The 23,780-nt window shown below is 43.2% G+C and overlaps 1 protein-coding gene across 1 annotated transcript in view; it reads right to left on the bottom strand.

The window, feature by feature from the left end:
• usp43a (ubiquitin specific peptidase 43a) overlaps positions 1-23,780 on the bottom strand; it is a 109,069-nt gene that overhangs the window by 46,968 nt on the left and 38,321 nt on the right. Inside the window, exons 4-6 of the mRNA XM_070983226.1 lie at positions 10,583-10,675; positions 5,232-5,367; positions 1,577-1,724 (exon numbers count right to left, since the gene is read on the bottom strand). Of these exons, the coding sequence (XP_070839327.1) occupies positions 1,577-1,724; positions 5,232-5,367; positions 10,583-10,675 (377 nt within the window). The remainder of the gene's footprint in view (positions 1-1,576; positions 1,725-5,231; positions 5,368-10,582; positions 10,676-23,780) is intronic.

Here is a 23,780-nt window from a genome sequence, read left to right as displayed (position 1 = left end):
ATGTTCGGGGGTATCAAAACCCCCATAAAGCATTCACTCAGAGGTAGGTTGGCGGGCAAAAGGCTAACCAACACTTGAACTGCCAACCCACAGAGAGAGCTATTAATGAGCTCACATGCAGAGTGGCAATATGACTGAGTTAAGCCCCTTTCAGACACTGACACTGATCTGTGATTGCTGTGTGGCTTTCAAACATAGGTCTCTTGACAGGACCGTCACAGACAGAGCAGCGCCGCTCGTACGATACGAGAGATCTACGGCCTGGTTTTCCTCCACAGCGTGACAGAAGGTCTGTTGGAGAACAGCAGCGACTGGAGAGTTGATGCCATTGAGACATATGAGTGCTCACACAGGCCGCCTGAGAGATGAAAAATCAAACCTGTTTTGCCCCCGATTGAATGTTTAACCTCACAGCCTGACTGCCCATCCATCCACACTGAGAGGATGATGCTCGTGCTTGCATCATCAACTCCACTAGAAGTAGTCTAAGCACCTGGAACCTCGCTGATAATTTTTCACATAAATTCCATAACTCACTGGATACAACAGGCGGAAACCTGCTGCGTGTTTCACACAGTCCAACAGTGCCCAAGCTGCTACAGTTAAAACTACAGAAACCTCATTAAAGAAAGACATTTTCCATTTCACTGAAATGTGATTCTCATCCTGTATGTAACAGACATGAATGAACTTCTTTGAAAACATGCTCACCTGTTCATCGACAGTGTTTTAAGCTGATTTAAGAGTTTACAAAAATCAACACTTAACTGTCATGAGAGGATGAGCTCCCTTGCTATGTTACAGTGCTACAACGTTCCCACTGGTGCGTAACATCAGCCTGCAATCACCAACACTACTGCTTACAGCAGGCAAGAGAAAATATTTTATTCTATATTTTGTAAATTAAATTCAGCAGTTTTTACATCTTCAGTGATTAGGAAAATCTATTATATTATACCTTTAATGTTGAACACTGCAGGAGGAGTAACGATAATGTTTCACACAAAAAAGATATCTACATCTACAGAGCAAAGTGTGTGTGTGTTATTACACTCGCCCTCATTCTCATGTCAACAGTGCTTTCGGCAGCATCTTGCACAGACAAAAATGCTTTTTAAAGGCCAGTGATGATGCAACACTGACTCAACCTCATACCTGCATCTCTGCTTTATGAGAGTAAGGAGACGGAGCACCTCTGCTGCTGTTTACCTTATGAACAAAACAAGAGAGCGCGAGAGCCGGAGAGCACTCTGACTCTGACGAGTGGTGTCATCTTCAGAGACTGGAGTGAAACGGTTCTGATGATGTCTCAGAGTTTCAGATAAATTAATCATTTGGCGGCGCTCGTCCCGGTGAGACACGACTCAAGAAAACTTTTTTTTGAGGGTGGCGTGATGCACCAGGCTGGCATTCAGACATGGCATTTCATTTAATTTGTTTGTGTGCCGCCATGCATAAAGAAGCAGAATGAGGGGAAGAATGCAAAGCACATTACAGACGCTGTGCCTCTGCTAACTAAACGAGTGAAAAAGTCAGTGTCGTGCTTTTTTGACAGACATCCTGTTACCATGGCTACCTGAGTGCGGTGCGGTGGAGCCTCCACGACTGTAGAGGGGAGGAGCCTGAAAGGCGTAGACGACGTCGCTGTCCGCGATTGCTGTCAGATCGTCGTCATCTGCAAAGGAACGCTGGAACCCCGTGGAGTACAACTCTGAGAGGATGACCTGCAGAGAGAAGCCAGCACAGACACTGTGAACCTCTGGGCTTGCAGACATGCCTCAAGCGATGCTCGCAGAGCTGAACCAGATTTTTTTTTTTCTGGTGCTGTAAACCAGATTCCCCCACAAGAGACAAAAAAAAAAAACCTTTTTCATTCATAATTCAACTAGAAATGAATACAACATTGAGTCCAATTGGTACCAGAACTGGCTCTGGCTGTGATGAGCTGCATAGATGTATGATCAAAATAAACCGAGAAAGGTACTGCATGCAGGCAGATTTAGAGAGGAAAAAAAATTACATGTATTTGGAATCAAAGGTTGCTGCTTTCTATTTCGAGAAATAAATCAGTTAAAGCAGCTTGTAAAAGACGAAGAGAAATTTCTCAAACAAGCACAAAATCAGAGATCAGAAATACATCAAAATAAAAACATCTGCAAAGGGAATGAGATTAAGGATTTCCTTTTTTCTGAATCTCTTATTTTTTTTGGTATTTTCCTAGTTTCATCATTTCTTTCTTCGTTTCAGTCAAGATCTTCAGAGAGTCGAAGAGAAAAATTGTATTAAGTGAGGAGAGCCATGTAATTCACACTGCTGCATATTTTGAGCTTGTAAGTATTTGAAGTGCAGGCTGAGAGAGTTTCTTCTTATTTATTTGATGTACTTTATACCATGACCACAGAAAATACTCGTCTGTGATTGAGCGGCATGTGTCCTGTTAAATGGTTTGAAAGCGCTGAATCTGTGTGAAAGGGTTATTAAACTGCAGGTAGCAACGGCAAAGCACTTCTAAATTAATATATATTATGATTTAAGACTCAAAGGTGAAACAGACCAAACTGTGAGCTTAATGATAATAACAGACTGTGGGAAGTGACCCTTGATTTAATCATCATGCTTCAGCACGCCTGTAAATGGACCATTCATACTGTATAGGAATTCTTAAATAAAAATAAATTGAAAATAAATCAATGAAAAGTGAGAAAAGATGAAAATGATTGAAGAGAATTAATGGCACAGCTGAAAACAGGCTCAGGAGCTTAGCAACTGCTTAGCAGAGGGAGACATCGAAAAGGTGAATGTGGTACGACTAAGTAGTTTAGTATGGATGTCCCACACACACACACACACACACACACACACACACACACACACACACACACAGTCTGTCATCATCAGCTGTGGAGCAGACAGTATGGTTCATGCATTTTATCTGTATCCATATAATAAACCCTGTCCAGTTTCCTGTAGTATATTTGATTTGAGTATAAAAACTGTGTGTGTGTGTGCGTGCACTCCCCTGCCAGAGGCTACAGATTGCTTTTTTGCTTTTGCCACAGGTTATTGTAATTAAGAGCAGAACCATGAGAGTGATAAAGGTGCAAGTTTTCCTCCCAAATGCATCACAGCTAACAGCAGAGTGGGAGACGACACCCGTGCACAGTCCTGAGACGAGGTCTAATCTGCCAGGGAAGTGAATGCAGCTGTGTGGGCAGCCCATGGACGTGCAGGAGCGGCAACGCCTGAATGAGAGAACCTCACTCTTTCGGGGTTGCTGGGGGGCCGGAGCCTATCCCAGCTGTCAACGGGCAAGAGGCGGGGTACACCTTGGACCGGTCGCCAGTCGATCGCAGGGCAACACACAAGACAAACAAACATTCACACTCACACCAAGGGGCAATTTTAGAGTCACCACTTAACCTAATGAGCATGTTTTTGGTCCGGGGATCGAACCGGCGACCTTCTTGCTGTGAGGCACGCGCACTACCTGCTCTGCCGCCAGAACCTCACTCTGTGAACTGAAATGAGTTTCATCACCAGTGAAATAGAAATTAGTCTAAAGTTGGTTTGCAAGAACAATTCAACAGGGAACTTGAATTGCACACGACTGCTAAAAGCTTCCATTCCCAAAATGTTTCCTGTAATTGCACAAAAAACAAAAAGAGAAATCATAGACGTCACACAGAAAAAAATGTGCTGCATCAACACTGACAGAGAAAATCATCATCTGTCTCTCAACAACTAACATTATTACAGCCAGACACTGAGGGCCAAACACTTAAGACCTGTACAGTGTATTTCAGAACAGAGTTCATGGGACAGTTGTGGCACAAATGCATCTTAATCAACATACAGGTATATTTTGTTTCTGCCGTGTGGACGCAGGTTTAGAAAACACAGCAGTGCTCATCATGTGTTGTAGCGCAGGTGAAAGATTGATGAACACACACATCTGGAACCTTTTCTTTTACCCTTTCTTTCTGTCTGTGACATTTCAGATAAATGTGCAAGCATTCAACTGTTGCCCTGCTGTAACAGAGGATTCTGTTTCATGTATTGTTTTTACCTGAGTTTTATTCTTTTTTTTCAGTTCTGGCCATTATTATTGTGATTTAAGAAAATCTTTTCATCGCGAACTTGACTGTTGAGAAATGGGGACGTGAAGCCATCACTAACCAGAATGCACAGCAGGCAGCGTACAAAGCATGCTGCTTTTTTGCCATTCAACCATATTATATTTTCTATTATCTTATTTGAAAGTGAAAACAAAGGTGGGTGTTAAAATAATGATTGAATTTAGTACAGACATATCTGCAGAGTTACTTCCTGGCTGAACTTTAATCTATCTAATTTTGCAACGCAAAGCAACGTCTTTGTACTGCTTGTGAGGTCTCACCAACAGTCTAAAACACAAAGATACTCAATTTTACATGTTATATGACAGAACAAAGCAGAAGGTCTGCACGTTTGAGATGCTGGAAGCATCAAATGTTTGGAATTTTTGGAGAAAAAATAAACCCGGGTTAGAAAAATAAAAGGATTGATGCACTTAAAATAATCTTTAATTTCTCACAGAAGACATTTGTACCTGTTATAGCAGCTTATAGCTATAGCAACTTGTCCGGACAATACTCGGATGAGCTGTATGTGTGAAGGCAAATGTCAGAATTAGTTGGACCGGACATTAACCGGACTTGACCCTGCTAGCTTCCAAGTGCAAAAGCCGTGTAATCTGATTCAGGCCATGAATAGAGCAGGTCGATGTCCGCAGAAAGCACAGCGAGTGAGTGGGTGTGTTGATGACACATGAATGGACTGTAGCTGCTTTGTACGCTTTTCTGATTGCCCGTGTATTGATTCTCACTCTTTCAGTGTTGATATGAACATCAACACAAAAACAGTCATCATTACGGACATTACGAGTCCTCCTCCTCCTCCTCCTGCACGCTCTACCCAGGCGCCACCCCTCATCTAACCAGTAGTCAGAACACAGCTCAAGCATCCCGCTTTACCATGCCACTCAGCCAGCACACTGCCAGGGCCCTGGACATGGCTCATGTGATGGACTGCAGCCATCATTAATATTCTAAATGACATTTGTTTCACTGGATTGTTTTTGTTTCAAACTATTTTACATATTGTTTCAGTGGGTTTTCCTCCAACTTGTGAGGCAGCTAAATTAATTCCAGGGGGGTCACTCTGGTCTCTGGTGTGTTCCTGTGTGTGTGTACCTGGTCCGGGGAGATGTTGCCCTCCTCTGCCACCATGGCTCTCAGGCAGGACAGGGAACCAAAGAGAGGCACAGCCAGCCCCACCCGCAGGTACCTCTGACCCTTCGTACTGAAGACCAGCGTCACACACATCGACCTGTGGGGCAAATGGGAGAGGGGGCGGAGGGTGAGGAAGTGTGTGTGTGTGTGTGTGTGTGTGTGTGTGTGTGTGTGTGTGTAAGGGAAGGAGGGGTAGGAAGACAGAGGAAGACACATGACATGTTAGAGCAAAGTGCCAAATTGTTTTGCAATTCTGATTTTCTGATGTTTACATTATTACAGATTCCAAACACACCCTGGCATACTGAGTTATTTACACATTTTTACACACACACACACACACACACACACACACACACACATACACACACACACACACACACACACACACGGTACGCACATACTGTCTAGAGACACACATATAAACCCCCCAATAAAATAAAAAAAGAGCGAGACAAATGCAATTGTTCAGAATTCAGGGACGCCAGCGGCAACAGAATCGTGTTGTCAGTTTGTTCAAGAGATGTATTGAGCTTTGCTGAGTCTTGATGTGTTTCAGCTGCTAAACAGCAAAACAAAACATTCAATGAACTGAGACTTTGAAAAGCACTGCTGAGACGTTTAATGGACAAGATTTCCTCTGACAATACTGTTGTACGAAATCTAATTTCAAGAGTAAAATCACATCCCATCTGTCTGTCTGACTTCATATCTGAAGTGAATTGACTATTTTCACATGGTGCCTTGTCGCTTTTCTTCTTCCCATGTGAGTCCCTTTGCAGGTGTGTGTGTGTGTGTGTGTGTGTGTGTGTGTGTGTGTGTGTGTGTGTGTGTGTATGCAAATTTATGCATGGCTGGACGTGATGAGCTAAACCAGCACATTGTTGACAGTCCCGCAGGAAGCTGCTGCGTGCCGGGACATGTCTGATTTACAGAGATCTGAGCACCTCCTGCAAGGGATGCAAAGATGAAAATGATGTGCGAAACATATAATAAATAGTGAACTAGATCTGTAACTAAGGATGGAGTTTGATGAGCACAGGCGAGAACAGAAAGGAGAGCGGGGCAGTCAAAAAAAAAAAAAGGAATATTGAGGAAAAAAGAGAGCAGGGAGACAGAGTAAGGTCACGCCTTCTCATTTGGGATGAAGACTGTGTAATTGCTGACACCTCCACTTCCTGTTTCCCATCATGCATTATTCAGGTGAGTAATGTGTTAGCAGCGGGGTGGCTGACAGGGCAGACGGCGGAGGATCTGAGCAGCTGTTTTATTTACGTTGTTAGATGCTCCAAGATGAGACACCGAGATGTGAAATGAAATGCGATGAGAGGTGTGGGATGGAACTCAAGAGGAACAGGAAATAGAGATGTCATCTTAAAAGCAGGGTTTTTTTCTCAGCCTCTCAGCACCCTGTTGGTTTGGAGCCTGGGAGTCTCTCACAGAAAACTCTCATATGTTCCCACTTGAAACAGCGAATGTGCCTGGTGCTATTCAGGAAATTCAAAATGATCTTGAAAAACCAGGTTAGAGTCAGGATCATGATCAGACTGGTTATAGATTTAGAAACCCTTCAAGTGTTGCTTCATGCTTTCGATCGACTGCAACAAATCGTGTCTAATTCTATGATTTAGGTTTATATTTGTGCAATATATCTTCCTGCGCATTCTGTTTGTCACAACATGTCCCAGTTTAAAGATGATCTATGATCAATGTTAGATGAATATACAGATACACACGAAACAGAGCAGTGACATCAAAATTTGTGGGTGGCAGTGTAGCCAACAGTTCAAGCAAGACAGCCACAGGACGTGACGAAGAAATTTAAACAATGTCAGGTTGAAAACTCAAAACCACCAGATTCCTTTGAGAAAAACAGCAAATTCATCCCATGGAAGCTGTTGGTCAGCCACTGTCTTGACTGGTTAGTTTGACTTTGGTGTTTCTACACGTTAGTTACGAACAGTCATCTGGTTACATGAGGTCGGATCCGCCTGCCGACTGAGGCGATCTACAGGACCAATTCCAAATCTTTTTGTACCTGCCAGTCTTTAAGACCTCCAAATACGTAAAAATAGGACCCAGGTTTAAAAATACCCTGTAATTCACGTTGCAGTCACTAATAAGCATCTTGACATTTCAGAATATTTTCTATTGTTTTACAAAAATGACTTCAGTAAGAATTATGCAAAACTGTGTGACTGTGCAAGGTTAGCGGAGAAAATGCAGTCAGAGATAGAGCCATCTTCCTTTTCTCTCTGCCATACTGCCATTATCTACAGCACACAGACCTTGACGCCACGCTGCCAGCCAGGCCCTGCTCTGTCTCTGGTGGCCTCAGACTTTTCAGGCATTCTGCTGGGATACCGCTGCAGCAGGACGACGTGAGGAGGCCACTGTGTGTGTGCGCGCATACGCGTGTGTGTGAGACAGTGTCCAGCAGCGGTTCCACACCGAGCCTGAATGAATTTCCCCGTGTGCTGGGCTAAGACAACTGCAGGGACAGACCACACGCTGTCACCGAACTGGCGCCGTAAAACTGAGTCTGCAGTCCTCGCTATGGAAGACACAGAGAGAGGAAGCAGAGCAGCAGCGTCTGCGTGTTTGAAGATAGGAGCATTCACTTGGACACTGAATGTAAAGAAGACAAATCTTAAAATTGTGTGGCTGGAATTCAAAAGGTATTTGCTGAATTATTTATTTATTATTAGATGTTTTATGCACGACTGGCCACGGGGACAGAGAGAGAAAGAGGTGACAATATGAGATAAAACCTACAATGCTGTGGTTCCCCAGTATGCCGTGGTCACCATGAGACCCCTCATTCAACTCATTTTAAAGGCCCTGCACACCCGTTTAGGTAGAGTTCAGCAGTATGGCAGTATGTACCAAAAAATGTAGACATCTGTCCACTGGTAGAGATTTGGTTGTACCATTTCCACCGCGGGAGCTATTCTTTAAGTCGTATTACACACTGTCATTCACAGTGAATGCACTGCTACGCTGCTAGTGAGCGAGTAGGCATGTTGCTGACGGTGCAGCTTCATACTCTTTTCTGCTTGCCTCTGCCCAGGCGCCACCCCTCGCCAAAACCAAAGGGAGTATGTGCAGTAAGTGAGAACACGTCTGACACTGACAAATGTGTGAAAGTCTGAACAATGTCCGGACCTGATTCTGCAGACACTGTCCAGACTTCATATGAGAAAATAGCATTACCGTCGCTGCTATATGTTCAGGGTGGCAGCGCCGTGACAGATGCAACAGAGGTGCATCGCCACCAACTGTCCTCATTTGAACCCTTAAAGCTTTAGAAAGAAAGTTAGTTTTAGGCTGAATCCCATTTCACCCCTTGGCCCTCCCCCTTGGCCCTACCCCTCCTTTTTGCACGTTCACGTGGAGGGGTAGGGGTGTCCCAATTCCCATTATGACGGAGGGGTAGGGGGAAGTGGTAGGGCTTTGTACCCCTCCAAACAGGCACACTCCAAACGGAGGGGTACGACAGATTTCTCAGAATGCCTTACAAGACCGGTATTTTCTCCATGAACGAAGTTTTAAAATGTACGAAAACCACTTTATTGTCTATTTTAACGTTGTTTCAATGTGTAGTGGTCATTTTCCTCGTAAAAAACCCCCCGAAAAAAATCGATAGTCGAGGCTTCAGTTACGTGGTTACCGTTGCCAGGCTGAATGCCACTAGCGGTGCTCTGTGGGCAGCCTGATAATCTGCAGTGATAACGTTATCAATAATAACTTCGGCAACCTCGCTGCTGGTATTCAGTTACATTGATAGCGTTGTGGGATACAACATGCAGGAATGTCATACACAAATCGAATGTGACGGTAGCATTAGCTTGTCGCATCTGCCTACGTAAGAGGCAGAGGCGACTACTGATGACGTACGCGATTGTCGAAGGGGTGTCCCAATTCGGAGGGGTTGACTTTCGGCCCTACCTCTTGGCACTCCGTTTCAAGGGGCAAGGGACAAGGGGTAGGGCTAAGGGGTAGGGGTAGAAAAGAGAAATGGGATTCACCCTTAGTGTCCTGAGTCTTTTGTTTCTCAAATGTCGTCCAATGTGAGGCCGCTGTTTTTTTTATTGTATGGATGCTCCATATAAAAGAGGAAAATATCAAATGTGATTAAGTTTGGTACAGTATGGTTATTTAAAGCATTTCTTAATTGAACTGACAGAAATGTTACTATACAGCGCTTTATTTATGGATCCCTTGATCCATATACTGTGACACAGTCTTTTGGCCATAATGCCCACCCTTACATACAGGTTTTTTTTTAGTTGTTCTGGTTGATTAGACCTCTTCTGAGGTTGGAGGTGGACTGGAGCTTTTATGGGGATGACTTCATGTCACATGACTCCATCGTCTGTTCCAGAAAGAAAAAAAAGCTGTAATTTGTTCCGCCAAAACAGGTGCAGCTAAGCTAATAATTAAAATCACCTGTATGGGTGTGTCATGGGTGTGTAGCACCTTTCACTGGAGTCACTAACTGATTCCTGATGCTTTAAGTTCACTAGAGCCACAAAGTCTTACGTCTATATCTATCGCCGAAATCTGAAATAGTCTTGTGTGCATTCTTCCTCCCTCTCCTTCTCTCTTTCTCCATCTCCTTCGTCATTATGTCAAAGTCGTACGGCGGGACCTTGCTGACACGCAGCTTCTGTTACGTTTAAAAATGGAAACACAGAAAGTGTGTGCTCAGGGACTTTTGATGGCCAACATTTATCACTATGATAAGACCACGGCCACGGGCTGTTGGTGTGTACAGCATGTTTGTGCAAATGTGAGCCTACGTATGTGTCTGTGCAGCCATATTTCTCAAATTTCCTTTAGAAATGTGCTTACAGTGCATCTGATGCGATGAATATCTTTTTCTGCTTATTCACAGAGTTAAACCATTCTGTGATATTGCATGGTCTACATATCACTGATATCAGGTGACAACCTCATACATCCAGAGTTGACTCATTTTGTGCACTTGGGCCTGCAGGAGATTTACCCAACAAAGCACAGTGTGGTAGAATACATATACAACACATATACTCACTAATGTTGTGATCATAATGAGACCAAAGTGCAAAAGATCACAAAAAGATGGAGTACCAAGTTTACTGCTGACACCAGCAATTACAAGAAATATAGCTGAGGTACAACAGACAGCACACAACACGTCATTCAGGATAAATTGGTAGTTTTTAGGCAAGTTATTACTTTAATATAGTGTTGTGAGGCAGACAAATGTGTCAGCCCATAATCAAATGATATTAACCGGCACCAACGTTAGCATGTTTGTTATACATCACCTGGTTTGTCGTAGGGGGATCGGCAGGGAGATACATAGAAACGGGTCGAAGGTGTTGCTCTGCTTAAGGCAATGAGGGCACGTCAGAGAAGACCTGCACAGAGAGAGAGAGAGAGAGAGAGAGAGAGAGAGAGAGAGAGAGAGAGAGAGAACAATGTTCATCATTTTTTCCATACATGACCTCAGCTCACCACATAATCTGGGTTTTGATAGACTTTTCATCCACTGTAGTCGCAAAGCTTACACACATTAAATACTAGAAAGACCACTGAAGAAGACGGCACTTTCAACTTTACATGACTTCACACACAGTGCTGGACAGATGGATCGACATTCCTACACGCCAAATGCTCTCATTTTAACTTGATTACAGAGTAAATGTGCAGTAGAAATTTGCTGTCTCGTGCTACAAGCAGTTAAAACCTCCATGATGGTTATGTGATTATTCCATGTGGACAATGGTGAGTACTAAGCACTGAAATAGGCCATCTGGACCCGATCTGCTGTTGAGAGAAGGGCAGCAAAGCAACAGAGATGGGATGCCGTTACAGTTAGGCAGGTGAGATACTGCACCTAATGATGAAGGCTGTACCATAAAGAACATGCTGTGCTGGAGAGGAGAGGAGTAGCACTACGCAGAGAAAAAAGCAGAGAAGAAAGGTAAAGGATGAAAGGTGTAGGGGGTATTTAAAGGCAGAGAGGATAAAAACGGTTAGAGGAGGAAGAAACAAAAGTGGAGAGCAAAGAGACAGAGATGAGGAGAAAAACAACAAAGTGCAGGGCTCAGTGGGAGGACAGATTCAAAATGAACAGGAGGTTGGCAGCAGGACAGTCGAGTTGACAAAAACTAGAAAGTGAAGCTGATGAAGAAAAAGGACCCGTCAAGGACTTTGAGCCAACAACAGTGGAGCTGATCAGAGACGGAGGGATGACATGAGGACAGAAAGACTGAGGACCTCAACCTATGGGCTGGGACCAGAAAAGATCTGCAGCCAAACACAAGACAGATAGTATTCAGTGACCTCGCGATGATCTACAGGACATCACTGTTAACAGAACAGTTTGACTAATATCCTTTCTGGCCGCGAGGCAGATGAGATCAATACCACTCTCATGGGGTAATACCAACCTGGCTCTGTCCAGATTTAAGAAAAATAATGAGATTTAACATGTTAATTTGTGAGCATTCAAGGTTTTCTCCTCAGTTAATTATTAGCAAGGCAGTGAATACGCAATTTCCTTACAAATTCTTTTAAGACCTGTCTCCCATTGAAAATTTGTGGTCTGACACTGACTGTGGCGATAGATGTGCAAACACAATAAAACTCAGCTGTGGCTCGAGGTCTTCACAGGAACACCCGAGGACACCTGACCTGTGATCAGACAGCTCTGATCATAATGGAAGTGCTGTGTGTGTGTGTGTGTGCGTGCGTGCGTGCGTGCGTGCGTGCGTGCGTGCGTGCGTGTGTGTGTGTGTGTGTGTGCGCCAACCAAGAAATAAGGTGGAAAAAAACACAAGAGCCACAACAGACTCATCTTAGAGAGCACAGATGATCTCAAATTAGCAATGCTAACTTGGGCAGCCGTGGCAACAAAACGGTTGCAATTATTATGAGTGACAGCGAGTGGACAGCAAGAGGACGTCTGAGCTGGAATAAGGAGTTAATTAGTCATGTTTCAATCAGCAAGAGAGCAAGACACAAAGCTTCGTCTGACAACTTGTAAATTAATGTTAAATTGATACTAGCAATTAGCTGTGAAATCGTTGAGGATCGGGTCTGTGTGTGAAGGCCGGGTTTGCGTCCACTTGTTCTCGGTTCTGGATGGGTCCAGGTCCCAGTCTTCAAATATTACATTCCCGGGTTGAGGCACAAATCTTTGAACCTGCAGAGAGCTCTAGCTCTGACTATAAATCCACAGTGATTTGCCAGTCATGCAAGTTTCCTGTATGCTGTGAGTCAGGCTTTTGCTCTTATCTTGACAAACCATGACCAAAAACTATAATTCTTTAGAGAAGGAAAACATCTATCGCCTCAAACAACCTGTTGTCCTTCTCTAAACTTAGCTGTAATCTCGCCTTTTTCAATGAAAACACCATGTTCAGTTTCCTGCCACATAATTCTTTTTCGTCGTAATCCTTTTATTCATGAGAGTCCATTTAAAGTGGCTGTGTTTCCCAAAGTTTTAGCCAATTTTAAAGCGCTGATTTTATTCAAACAATTTCCTCGAGGCAACTTGACAAACATGGCTGAGTTACCAATTTGTCTCCATCAGAGGGGAATCTATTATCCTTTATAGGATAATAAGCTCTAAACAGGCTTGAAGCTGCTGATGTTGCAGTTTTTAACTGTGGTCATTCTTTAGCAGTTACATAAAAGTGGTTTCAATTTGAAAAAGTGTGGAAATAGCTCGTACGTTGTTGGATATGAGTTTTTAATGTGACTTCTGCGGTGCACCAAACGCTTAAGAGCACTTCCTCAGTACCTGTGTTTCTTTATGGTGTTGTTTGTCTTTGATTGTTGAAGGAAAATTATGTCAATGTAGCTGCTTAATGCTGTCTTACCACTGACAGCCCTGTGTGTGTGCGTGTGTGTGTTGCCAGATGCTGCTTTCATCTCCCGCTGTCTCACGATCATTTCTGCCAGCTGAGCTGTTTCCAAGTTTGTGGAGATGCAAACTTGTCAAATGTACAAATATGCTGGAAATAATACAGCAGTTTTAAGCTCTGTACTTCCTCGCTGTCAGTGCTGTAACCAGTGTGCCGTGGCAGCCAGTCACAGGCTCGCTAATGATGCCAGTTTGTACTCAGTAAAGCAGACTGACAGGCCGCGTTCACACTCTCTCACACACACACACACACACACACACACACACACACACACACACAGAACACACACACACACAACACTGTGCACGTTACTACACTGAAATTCACGCATGTGCGTGTAAAAACACACAGCATCGCTGAAAAAAGCTTGTTGTGAGGCTGACAGTGTTTCCAGTCTGATGGAGAATGTGAGATTCCTGCTGATGTTTGCGTGTGTGTGTGTGTGTGTGTGTGTGTGTGTGTGTGTGTGTGTGTGTGTGTGTGTGTGTGTGTGTGTGATAGACAGAGAGCAGGGGTTGTGCTGTGCATTCAGGTGTCAAACCAAAAGACCACCATCCTTTAGTTTCGAGCAGATACCCGGAGCTGCACCACACTACACCCACAAACGCACACACAGCACAGCACAGCAGCAGCCGCTCTTATTTATCAGAAAGAACGTCGAGCTCCTCAGCATCCCTCCGTTCTGCTCCGAGCTAAATAAATAACGGTCCGCCAGCAGCACATCTGAACATTATGCAGCATCACGTTCCCTGATTCAAGCATTTCTCGTCCTGTTACTCTAAATGATGGAGCTTTGCAGAACAATACCGGGGATGATGCAGGAGATGTGGGTGATGCAATGCACGCAGCACGAATCAGGTCAGGATGTTGGTGTATGACACGTACTCTACAGAATTTGTGACCAATCAATTGCGGTGTCAGAGGTGAACTGATGTTGTCAGGGTTTGCGAGAAATAGACTCTGACAGCCCGCTGAAAAAGATCTGCCGCCGCCTAACTGTGTATTTGTATTAGCCGAAAGCGCAGCATCTGAGGGAACAGCCTATGAATACAGTGGATTTTAGAAGTGCATATTCTCTTTGGTTAAAAGCAGGAGCTGGATAAACTGTGTGTAGGTCATGTGTAGCTACTGAATTTGCAGAGTTCACACACACAAACAAACACTCAGTACATATGACAAATTATTGAATTTTGAGTCTGTCTCAGCTTAAAGTCGTGGTGCCAAGTGGAAGACGACAGCTTTGCTCCGGCAGCGCTTTCATCGCTTCCTGTTTTCCCGAAGTTTCGTTTTCATCCAAAATAATTCTGGTCACAGCTTTGGTCCCACAGCAGCCAAACTTAAATGTTCTTGTCGACGGAAACCTGATTGTTTAGTTACTGCAGTCTTGACCTTATTTAAGGTGTAAACAGTCAGCCGACAGTGATGGATGGAGGTCTGGGATCAGGTGGAGATGCAGCACGAAAACAAGAGTTTGTTGCTGGTGTTTACGCTTGGAGAAAACAGAGCTATAACAAAATACAGGAAAAAAAAAAATACAAAAATAAAAATATATATATGTGTGTGTGTGTGTGTGTGTGTGTGTGTGTGTGTGTGTGTGTGTGTGTGTGTGTGTGTGTGTGTGTGTGTAAAAAATCTTTACTCTCAGAAAAGTTAGTTGAGTTTCATTGTATTTGATGTTACATAACTCCTACTGGAGAGCTGCTGAAGATTTAGCTGGAGGCCAGTCAGACTCACCAACACTAACTATCACGTCCTACAATTCAGAGTCTAAAACCAAAGGTCAACAATATCGTGACACTTTAATCTAGTTTCTCCTGCTGGTGCCAAACAGCACGCACTCAGTCCACTGAGAAGCCTCTGTCAGCGCATCGAGAGAGAAACATGTTTTACAGGCAGGAAAAGCAAAACAGACGGTAAACAGCAGCGCCAGATGGAGACACGCTTTGGTAAGTCAAAAGAAGATGTGTGTAAACACAAGTTTTTTTCACTTACTGAACCCCCCCCCCCCAAGGCCAACTGTAAATGATGAATGATCAGGTGTTGTGTGTGTGCTGAATGCATATTTACAGAATCTGGGTAGGCTGGTAAGCATCGCTGCACATTCATGAGTCAGCCTCGGGCTTGTCCTGCATTAGATGCAGACGTACATATCATAACCACCAGGGTCATGTTTTACAAGGTTTGGTCATTTATCAATACTCCAATCTAATATAAATGAATAGTCTGGTACAATGACCTGCACTGTGCTCTATGAATAAAAATGACTTAACTTTATCCCCCTGTCTGCCAGACAGCACACGATACCCTGACCAAACGTTTCCTGCTCCTGAAGCCTTTATCATCACCCCTGAAGTGTTTCTATACATGCAACTGCAAAAATAAAGTTCACAGGATTCCTTTAAACCACGTAATTTCACCAGCTGTTCATATTAAACAACAAAAATACAGCAGGATCGTTTCATTTCGAATATCAAAAGATGTTTAGCTCAAAAGAGTGACTGTGGAGATGAAACATGTTGAATATCAGACAGCGTATTTGAATTCGCACATATTCCGAACCTTGAAAACATAACGGTTAAAATGAAGCATTTTCCACATTTTGCAGACTTTGTGCATATCCTGAGTGTGGCCAGCTGGAGCAGGGAGGAGCCACATCACGGAAGCACAACCACAGCAAACACAGAGCTGCATCATATGTCACAGTCGTCTGCTGTGCAGTTCAGTGTTTCCTCTGGGACCGAAGGAGAGAGAGAGCTCAGAGAGTTAATTTTTGTCTGTTTGCCTGTCAGTCAGTCAGTCAGTCAGTCAGTCAGTCAGTCAGTCAGTCAGTCAGTCAGTCAGTCAGTCAGTCAGTCAGTCAGTCAGTCAGTGTCGCTGGCTGTGGATTGGAGGGCACTCATCTCTATCTATATGAGAGTACGAGTTGAAACCTCCTGTCAGGGGAAATTAACTCAGCTAAAGGGGCTGTCGAGTCTCTCCCTCTCTCTCTCTCTCTCTCTCTCTCTCTCTCTCTCTCTCTCATACAAAACTTTACTTTTTATTATCAGGTTTGGAGACAACATTTTGATTGTTTGTTCTCAATGTCACCTTCATACATTTGAGTTTCCTCCTTCCTGGTTAAAACAAACTGACCAAGTAACTGGCTGACAAATGGATGGCAACTCTTGCAATAAGTAACAGAGGACAGCCGCACACACGACTGCACTTTTTTCAGCATAAACTGTAAAAAAAGTATCTTCCACAAACAACCAAAGTATCAGGTCTGCAGCAGGAAGCTGCATTAAAACACACTAACAGTAACACTATTAACTAGTTGCTCAATGAATATTAGCAGCGTCATTGGTTCTTTATTAGTCATTATGAAGCACTTATTAATTCCTTATTCTGGGGGTTTAGGTTATTAAGGGTTAGACTAAGATTGCAATTCATGTTCAATGACTTCCTTGCTTCCTATCAATAAGCAGTAATTACGATGTTGATGATGTAATTAGGGAAAACTCAATGACTCAATGGTCTAGTAAATGTAGAATATGGTCATGCAGAAACTGTTTTAATTCTGTAATGACTAAGAGCCATTATGGTACTAATATGCCTGCTAATAAGCAATTAGTTAATGGTGAATATGTGCACCTTAATATAAGGTGTTACCACATTAACTAATCCAGCTGTGGTTCTCTCCACACTCAGACACACACTCGCTCTCCATCTCTTCCTCTCTATCCAACATGCTCACTAGAGTTGGGCAGTATCCAAATTTTGGTACAGTCAAACCTTCCCTACATTTTCCCGGAGCATACGGTATTACCGTGACTAATTAAAAATCACTTTGCAGGACAACGTGACATGCGCGCAGTTCAGATGGTCAATGCTCATGCTAAGAAGCACCAATCTTAACTTGTAGCATACCAGAATGACAGAGAGAAACTCAGATAAAAGCCTCTACCAACACTGCCACCCAAACAAAACATAATTCTTACCCCAAGAAATTATATATGCTTGTAATGAAAAAATGAAAAGCGCACATCAACAGTACTGCATCTGCTGATGATCACGAAGATGTCTGCCTCCTCACTGTGCGACGAACACTCGGTGAGCTAGCAGCTAAAGAGTAGCAGGAAAAAACTTAAAGTGTGTTTTACCTTTGCTGTTTTGTGGTCAAAAGTTATATTCCAGCTTGAAAAAATGCTGCTAATGTCTCCTCCTATGACTCTGTCTTAGTTTGAGATCAATCACGAAGGTCCTACTTGTTTACATAAAGAGGAGGGGGTTTCTAGAGTGGAGGGAGCGCTCTTCATGCAATAACCTATCTCTGGGCTTACTTCCTTCTGGATCGTCATTGGTGTTTCTATGGTGAATTTGGGCGGGTCGCTGAGCTATTGACCGGCGTAACCATGCAGTTAGTTTCACCGCTCCGTCTCACAGAGGACTCTGCTGAGCAGCCCGAAGTGTTATTTTACTGTTTTATTTGCATTTCATCCTTTTATGAGAGCTAAGAACAATAGCAAGCAGAAAAAAGGCTGAAAAAGTGTTTTCAACAGAGGAGTTTCTCCGTATGTTTGGACGAAATAACGGTACTCTGCCCAGATGTGCCTAAATGAGCGCCTGGACATACGAAACACCTGTAAAACTGCTCAGGTTCATTTTTTTTAGCATTGTACCTTTTTCTCGAGTAAAAATTCAACCACATACATTGAACGGAGTTATGTTGAGTTACAGTATGGAGTTTGTTATGACGATGCTACAATTATGTTAGGCCGCTATAGACCTATATGCGCAGCATTTTTTAAATGACGGTAATGAAACTGATACCGTTGCTATTTTTAGATACCGTGGGATACCTTATTACCAGATTACCAGCCAACCATAATGCTCTCTCTCACACACTCTCACTAAACTGCCTCATCACTGCTTTGAGTGCAAATGCTGAGAGGGATGTATAAATGATCACATGACTGAAACATGTTTTGAGGAAGGCACGTGTTCCCGCCAGTATTGTTAAAACAATTTGAATCAATGTTGAATATATATGAGCAAATCAACAATGGCATGAAAATATGCAGGTTGGGATGTCTCGATCTAATCCACAGGACCGGAACAGGAACTTCTGAAGGTGCCTTGAATCGATTAGCATTGGCGGTCTATGGGCAGATCCATGACCTCAGCTGTCAATAAGACCCAACTGCAGTCAGTTCCAACAATGTAACTGTCTCAGCATTCAAAGTGAGTGAACAACAGACGCAGTCACCATGGGTGAAAGAGCTGAATTATCATGTGCCAGTGTATCATGCTTTAATGCGTTAAGACCATTTTTTATGTTGTTGTGAGTGAGTGAGTGAGTGAGTATTGTCTTCATTCCCGTTGTATTGGGACAAACATTTCTATCGACATGGCACTTGAAACGGGGCCGGTCATGTTACTGTATGCAGGCTGAAATTGTGCTCACTGTCTTATTTTTCGTGTTTGAAGCAACAATATACTCAAGTAACTGACAAGTTAAGGATGGGATGTGATCCTGAGACAGACACCAGTTTGGGGTTAACTTTCTCAAACTCTTGCACAGAAGCTTCTCTGACCTTGACAGAAGCTACTGCTATGAATGACAATTTTCTCTGTGTGTGTGTGTGTGTGTGTGTGTGTGTGTGTGTGTGTGTGTGTGTGTGTGTGTGTGTGTGTGTGTGTGTGTGTGTGTGTGTGTGTGTGTGTGGACTGGGTGTCACAGGTGATTTTCTGGTGGGTCGGCACTGGTGGAAAAGTACCAATGTGTTTTAATGAGCTACGAATCTGCAGGCCTGAACTTCAACATACACAGTTTGGGTCACAGACAAGAAAAGTTCAAGAATATAAACTTCTATAAATCCAGTCCCCTGGGTTAATTCGATTCAGACAATTCATATTCACCAGGAAGCACACACTCACAGGAGAAGGGCAGAGCATGGAGAGTGGGTGGGTCGGCTGGTGGGTCTGCCAGCATACAGCAGCCGTGCCGGGATAATGTGGCCTCATGCATCATTTCCATGAAAACACGTTTAGACCTCCACAAACACACAAGTACACTGATGGAGCATGACCATTTCATTTGAAGTCTTTGTTCAGGATGAAGTCTCTCTATAGATTTCCCTTCAGTGAAAACAGCTCCTGTTGTTAAATGAAGCCTTCGTCCACTATTATTCTTTCATTCCGGTATTGTAAGGGCCAAAAGCAGGATTTCCATTAGAAGAGTGTGGAGAGCAACCCCAGCACTGATGAGCTTGTACTCTTGTGACAGGGTTTTTGAATTAGCAGAGAGCTATATTGTGCACCTAATTACTCCTTAAGTTTCATTAACAAATGACAAGACTGCATTATACGACCTTCTGTATATACTGTAAGCTGAGGGAGCAGAACAACAAATCCAGATGTGTCAGGCAGAGAGATAAGGTGAAGGACAAAATAAGTTTGGGAACCTGTGATGATAAGCGCAGCATTCCCATTGTGCTATCTATTTCTATAACAGATGTATTGTTCGATGTATAAATCATCTGAAACTAGTTCATAAATTCCCATCATGGTTTCTGAGAGCTACAAGTGATCTCATAAATGGTCCAACAACAAAAGCTAAACACTTCGAAGCTTGAACCAGAAACCAACCAAAAATGTTTGGTAACATTGTTTTCATCTAGAAAGTTGCTGATTCATTAGTGGATTAAGGGACTAATCATTGAATCTCTTAATCTCAGTTCTGAGAAAGAAAATCACTGTGAATTCTTCCGTTTATTGTGTGGCCTGACTCCACTTTCAGGATCAGAGTCAAATGTAATTATGATGTTTGTTGCGTGGTGTGTTTTCAATGATCAGAGGTCAAGTTAGGTTCAAGAGCACTCAGGTATGCATTTGCTTGTTAATCCAACTTTAAATTACTGTATAACTCACGAGTGCATTGACAAATGTCCCTGCACAGATGACAAGTTTTTTGCAAAACAAAAAGGAAAAAGCAGATCAAAGAGTTCCTTCCATTTGATAATGTCCTGCACTAACTGGCTAGCACCCACTTCAAAGCCTGCTACTGCAGGGAGCTGGGAGCGTCAGCAGGAGGGAGAGTGGTGCGTGAGGCTGGCTCCAGGAAAGCACCGTGGGTGGTGAAAGCATCAAAATCAAAGTAAGGAAGGTCACCGTCTGGCCATATTTCAGCAGCCACTCAGCTGTGCGGCGTGGAACGAGGCCTCAGAGAGGTCAACGCGAGCACATCCCTGCCCGGGTGCAATCTTTGGGGAAAAGCGGAACCCCCTGTGGACCATCTTTGAAGATGAGAAAAAGTTTGCACTCTTTTCTGAGGCATTTAGTCTTCAAAGGACGGCATAAAAATATGTAATTGCCGGAGAGAACATCTCATTCTGGACACATATCAATTGGTTTTGTTGCATAAGGAGCTTTTAAAAGGTTGAGATTTGTGGCACATTAATTGTTTATGGCTCTTGGTTCAACTTTTCAGGAGGCGGAGAAAAACAATGTGCATACAGCTTTCAATGGCTCTATAAACCTGGAAATCATAGACACTGGAGGTTCTATCTGACAGCATTTATTATACAGACTGTATAATATCCCAAATGTTTTCACATCGAATCTGCATCCAAATAAAAGGCGCTGCGATAGGAAAACAGCAACCATCCTCGACTATCTCGTGCGCTCAGATGGGGACAGAGGCTGGGGCCTTCCGCACGTCTCCCAGACCATTAAAAATAGATGCCACAAACTGAGAGTGACAAACAGAGGAGCGGGGAGGGCGGGAGGCTTTGACAAAGACTCATTTAAACGTCGCGGCACAACGGAGTGACTTGAGTGCCGACTCCCGCATCGGCAGCCCAAACCACACGACAGCCCTGGCTCTAATCGCAAACATTTATTCAGATCAGATGACTCCACTGAACGCCTCTGAGGACCATCTCTGTGAGATATAAAAAGGAAGGAAGAAGAGGGAAGAAAGCGAGATCAGCCAAGTGATATATATATAGAGAGAGAGAGCGAGAGAAGGGAAGGCCAGAGAGAGGCGTACAGATAGACGACAGACGAAGGAGCAGCCAGAAAGAAACAAGACAGTGAGGGATCGAGGGCGAGTGATTGCTCTTTTGTTAGTCTGCATTTAGAGGCAAAGTGACTCGAGTTCCCCAGTGATTACACAAAGTATAGAGGAGGAGAAGAGGAAAAGAGTGAGAAAGGAGAGAAGACTCAGCAGACTTAAACCAGCTCCGACTGAGACCGACTAATGAGACGAGAATACAAATGTGTATGTGGAGCATATTTACAGCAGAAGGCCTGATGAAACCCAGAGTAGCAAACAGATTCCTGATCATCCGGGTATTATTGTCTATTATTTATTAAATGAGAGTGACTCACCAGGGCGAACACTGCCTCAGAGTTTGGAAACAAACCAACACTCAGTGGTTTCAATTACAGCCTAACTTGTGTATGTTGTGTGTTTTGTAGTAAAGCCAGTGCTTTATTAAGCTCCCAGGGTGAGAAAATGAGTAGTGTAAATGTTAAATAACACATTTCATCTCGAAGGTACTTCTGCTCTACACTGCAGACAGCAGATTCAGCCAATCAGAGGTGCAACAGAAATGTTGTGTTTTCACTGCAAAGTACTCCTCGGCTCAACTCCACTCAGCATGCTTTTGGTACCACGTTTCTTTCATCAGCTAACAAACGGAGGCCTGCACAAAAAATCTGAGTCGAGTGAATAAAAGAATTGCGGCCCCACTTTGCGGTCCATGTGCAGGATGCAATATTATGTAGTATAAGATACAGTAGGATAGGTTCAACTTAAATGATCTGAACAGTGACATTTGGCAGTTGCAGCAGCAAGTGAAAACAAGAAAAAGGATATGAACAGGAGCAGAGCAGACATGTAAACCATACTTTAAAATACTGGAGCAGACAGTATTAAGTAGAGATGCATGATTAAAGGTATCATTAAAAGATGAATCACAGCATTTAATAGCAAAAAAGGGCATCAGTGCAGCAGCGTGGAATAATATAAAGAATGTGGAGTGCCAAAAGGGCAACAAGAGGAAAATGGAGAAAAGACTGACGATGCCACCTGGAGGATTGCATCCCAGGAAATGCTTTTGCAAAACCTTAAATAATGGTTTGAAAACTGATTATGAGGCAGTACAGACAGAGACGTGTGTCATTGAAATAATTAAAGTAATCACATAATCACATAGCTACTGGAGAGGTATGAATATTAATAGGTAAATAACAGACGGCATCCAGTAAGGGGAATAAAAATAGTATGTCATTACAACAACAGCTGCAGAGGCCGTACTGCGCGATGTAAAACCATATGTGAAAGCAAAAATATCTAAAACCATCTGACATAATGGAAGCAAAACTGAGGAACCTGAGCGGAGGCAGACTACAGTGAGGGTACTCAGCGCAGGGGCAGCACAGCAATCCTCACAGCAAAAATGGTGCAGTCTACATGTGCATGCCAAGTCCTTTACTCACATGCATAAAGTGAAGGGACCTTGGGTGCACAGCCTCCAAAAACATGGCACAAAAAGAGCCGAGTTGATTCGACAGCACAGGCAAAAACAATGAGAACTGAAGCAAAGCAAACCATAAGCCAAACACAAAAAGTTTTTACAAGCTTGATGTTTCATGTTTCTGAATTCGTCATGTTGATCGGACAAAACAAGCGACATCAATGATATGACTTTTTGACTGTTTTCATTTTAGAAATGATAGATCACTTTAATGAAATGGAAATCATTAAAGAATATGCATATTACGACTACACATATCCGTATATTCACATTAGCTTGTTGACAAGGACTGAAACTGCCATTAGCGATGTCATAACAGAAATGTGAAATGCTATGTGCCGTCTGTCACATCTGTTCTTTAAACCGTCATCATCACGCAGCGGTACAGCCACGCTGAAGAGGCAGGTACCCCACAGTGAACAATCACGTCTTCTGCTCTTTTCCCCCTGCCACTCTCTGCCTCTCTCTATATTTATACACATCTTAGTCAAACCCCCTCAGGTGGAATCCCACAGTCCCACATTTTGAAGTTTTCAGTTAGACGATAAGCTTGTCAGCTGGGATGTTACCACCGGTAATGATGCATGTATACACCGGGAGAAAAGAGCTGTAATAATAAGCTGTTAGCGCACCCAAGAGTTTTAAGGATGAGGAGTGAATAAAAGGAGTTTGATGAGTGTGTGTATGTGTGTGTGTAGGCTCATCCTATCAGACCCTTCAGATTTTTGGGTATCCTTTGAAATGTAAGAATACAATAATAAGACCATGATGTGGAATTTGTGGTATGCTTTAAAAATATGATATTATTATTATTATTATTGGGAAATAATTTTTCACATTTACTAATGACACCAACTATTTTTAAGTTTTTAGTCACAGTAGGATTATTCAGACACAATCAATCATAAAAAAACAAAACTAGTGTACTGTATGTGCGTGCAAGTGTAACACTGCTCCCATTCATTGGTACAGTTTGATTCCAGCGTCCCCGCCAGTCTCAGTAGTAAATGCCGCAGAGCATTGTTACTCTAATCAGCTCAATAATTAGATTACTCAATGAATTGGCAGCT

This window comes from Chaetodon trifascialis, chromosome 2, assembly GCF_039877785.1.
Source record: "Chaetodon trifascialis isolate fChaTrf1 chromosome 2, fChaTrf1.hap1, whole genome shotgun sequence".
In the NCBI taxonomy this organism is placed as follows: domain Eukaryota; kingdom Metazoa; phylum Chordata; class Actinopteri; order Chaetodontiformes; family Chaetodontidae; genus Chaetodon; species Chaetodon trifascialis.
Note: the sequence above shows the minus strand (reverse complement) of the source record. Positions and strands in the feature narration are given on the sequence as shown.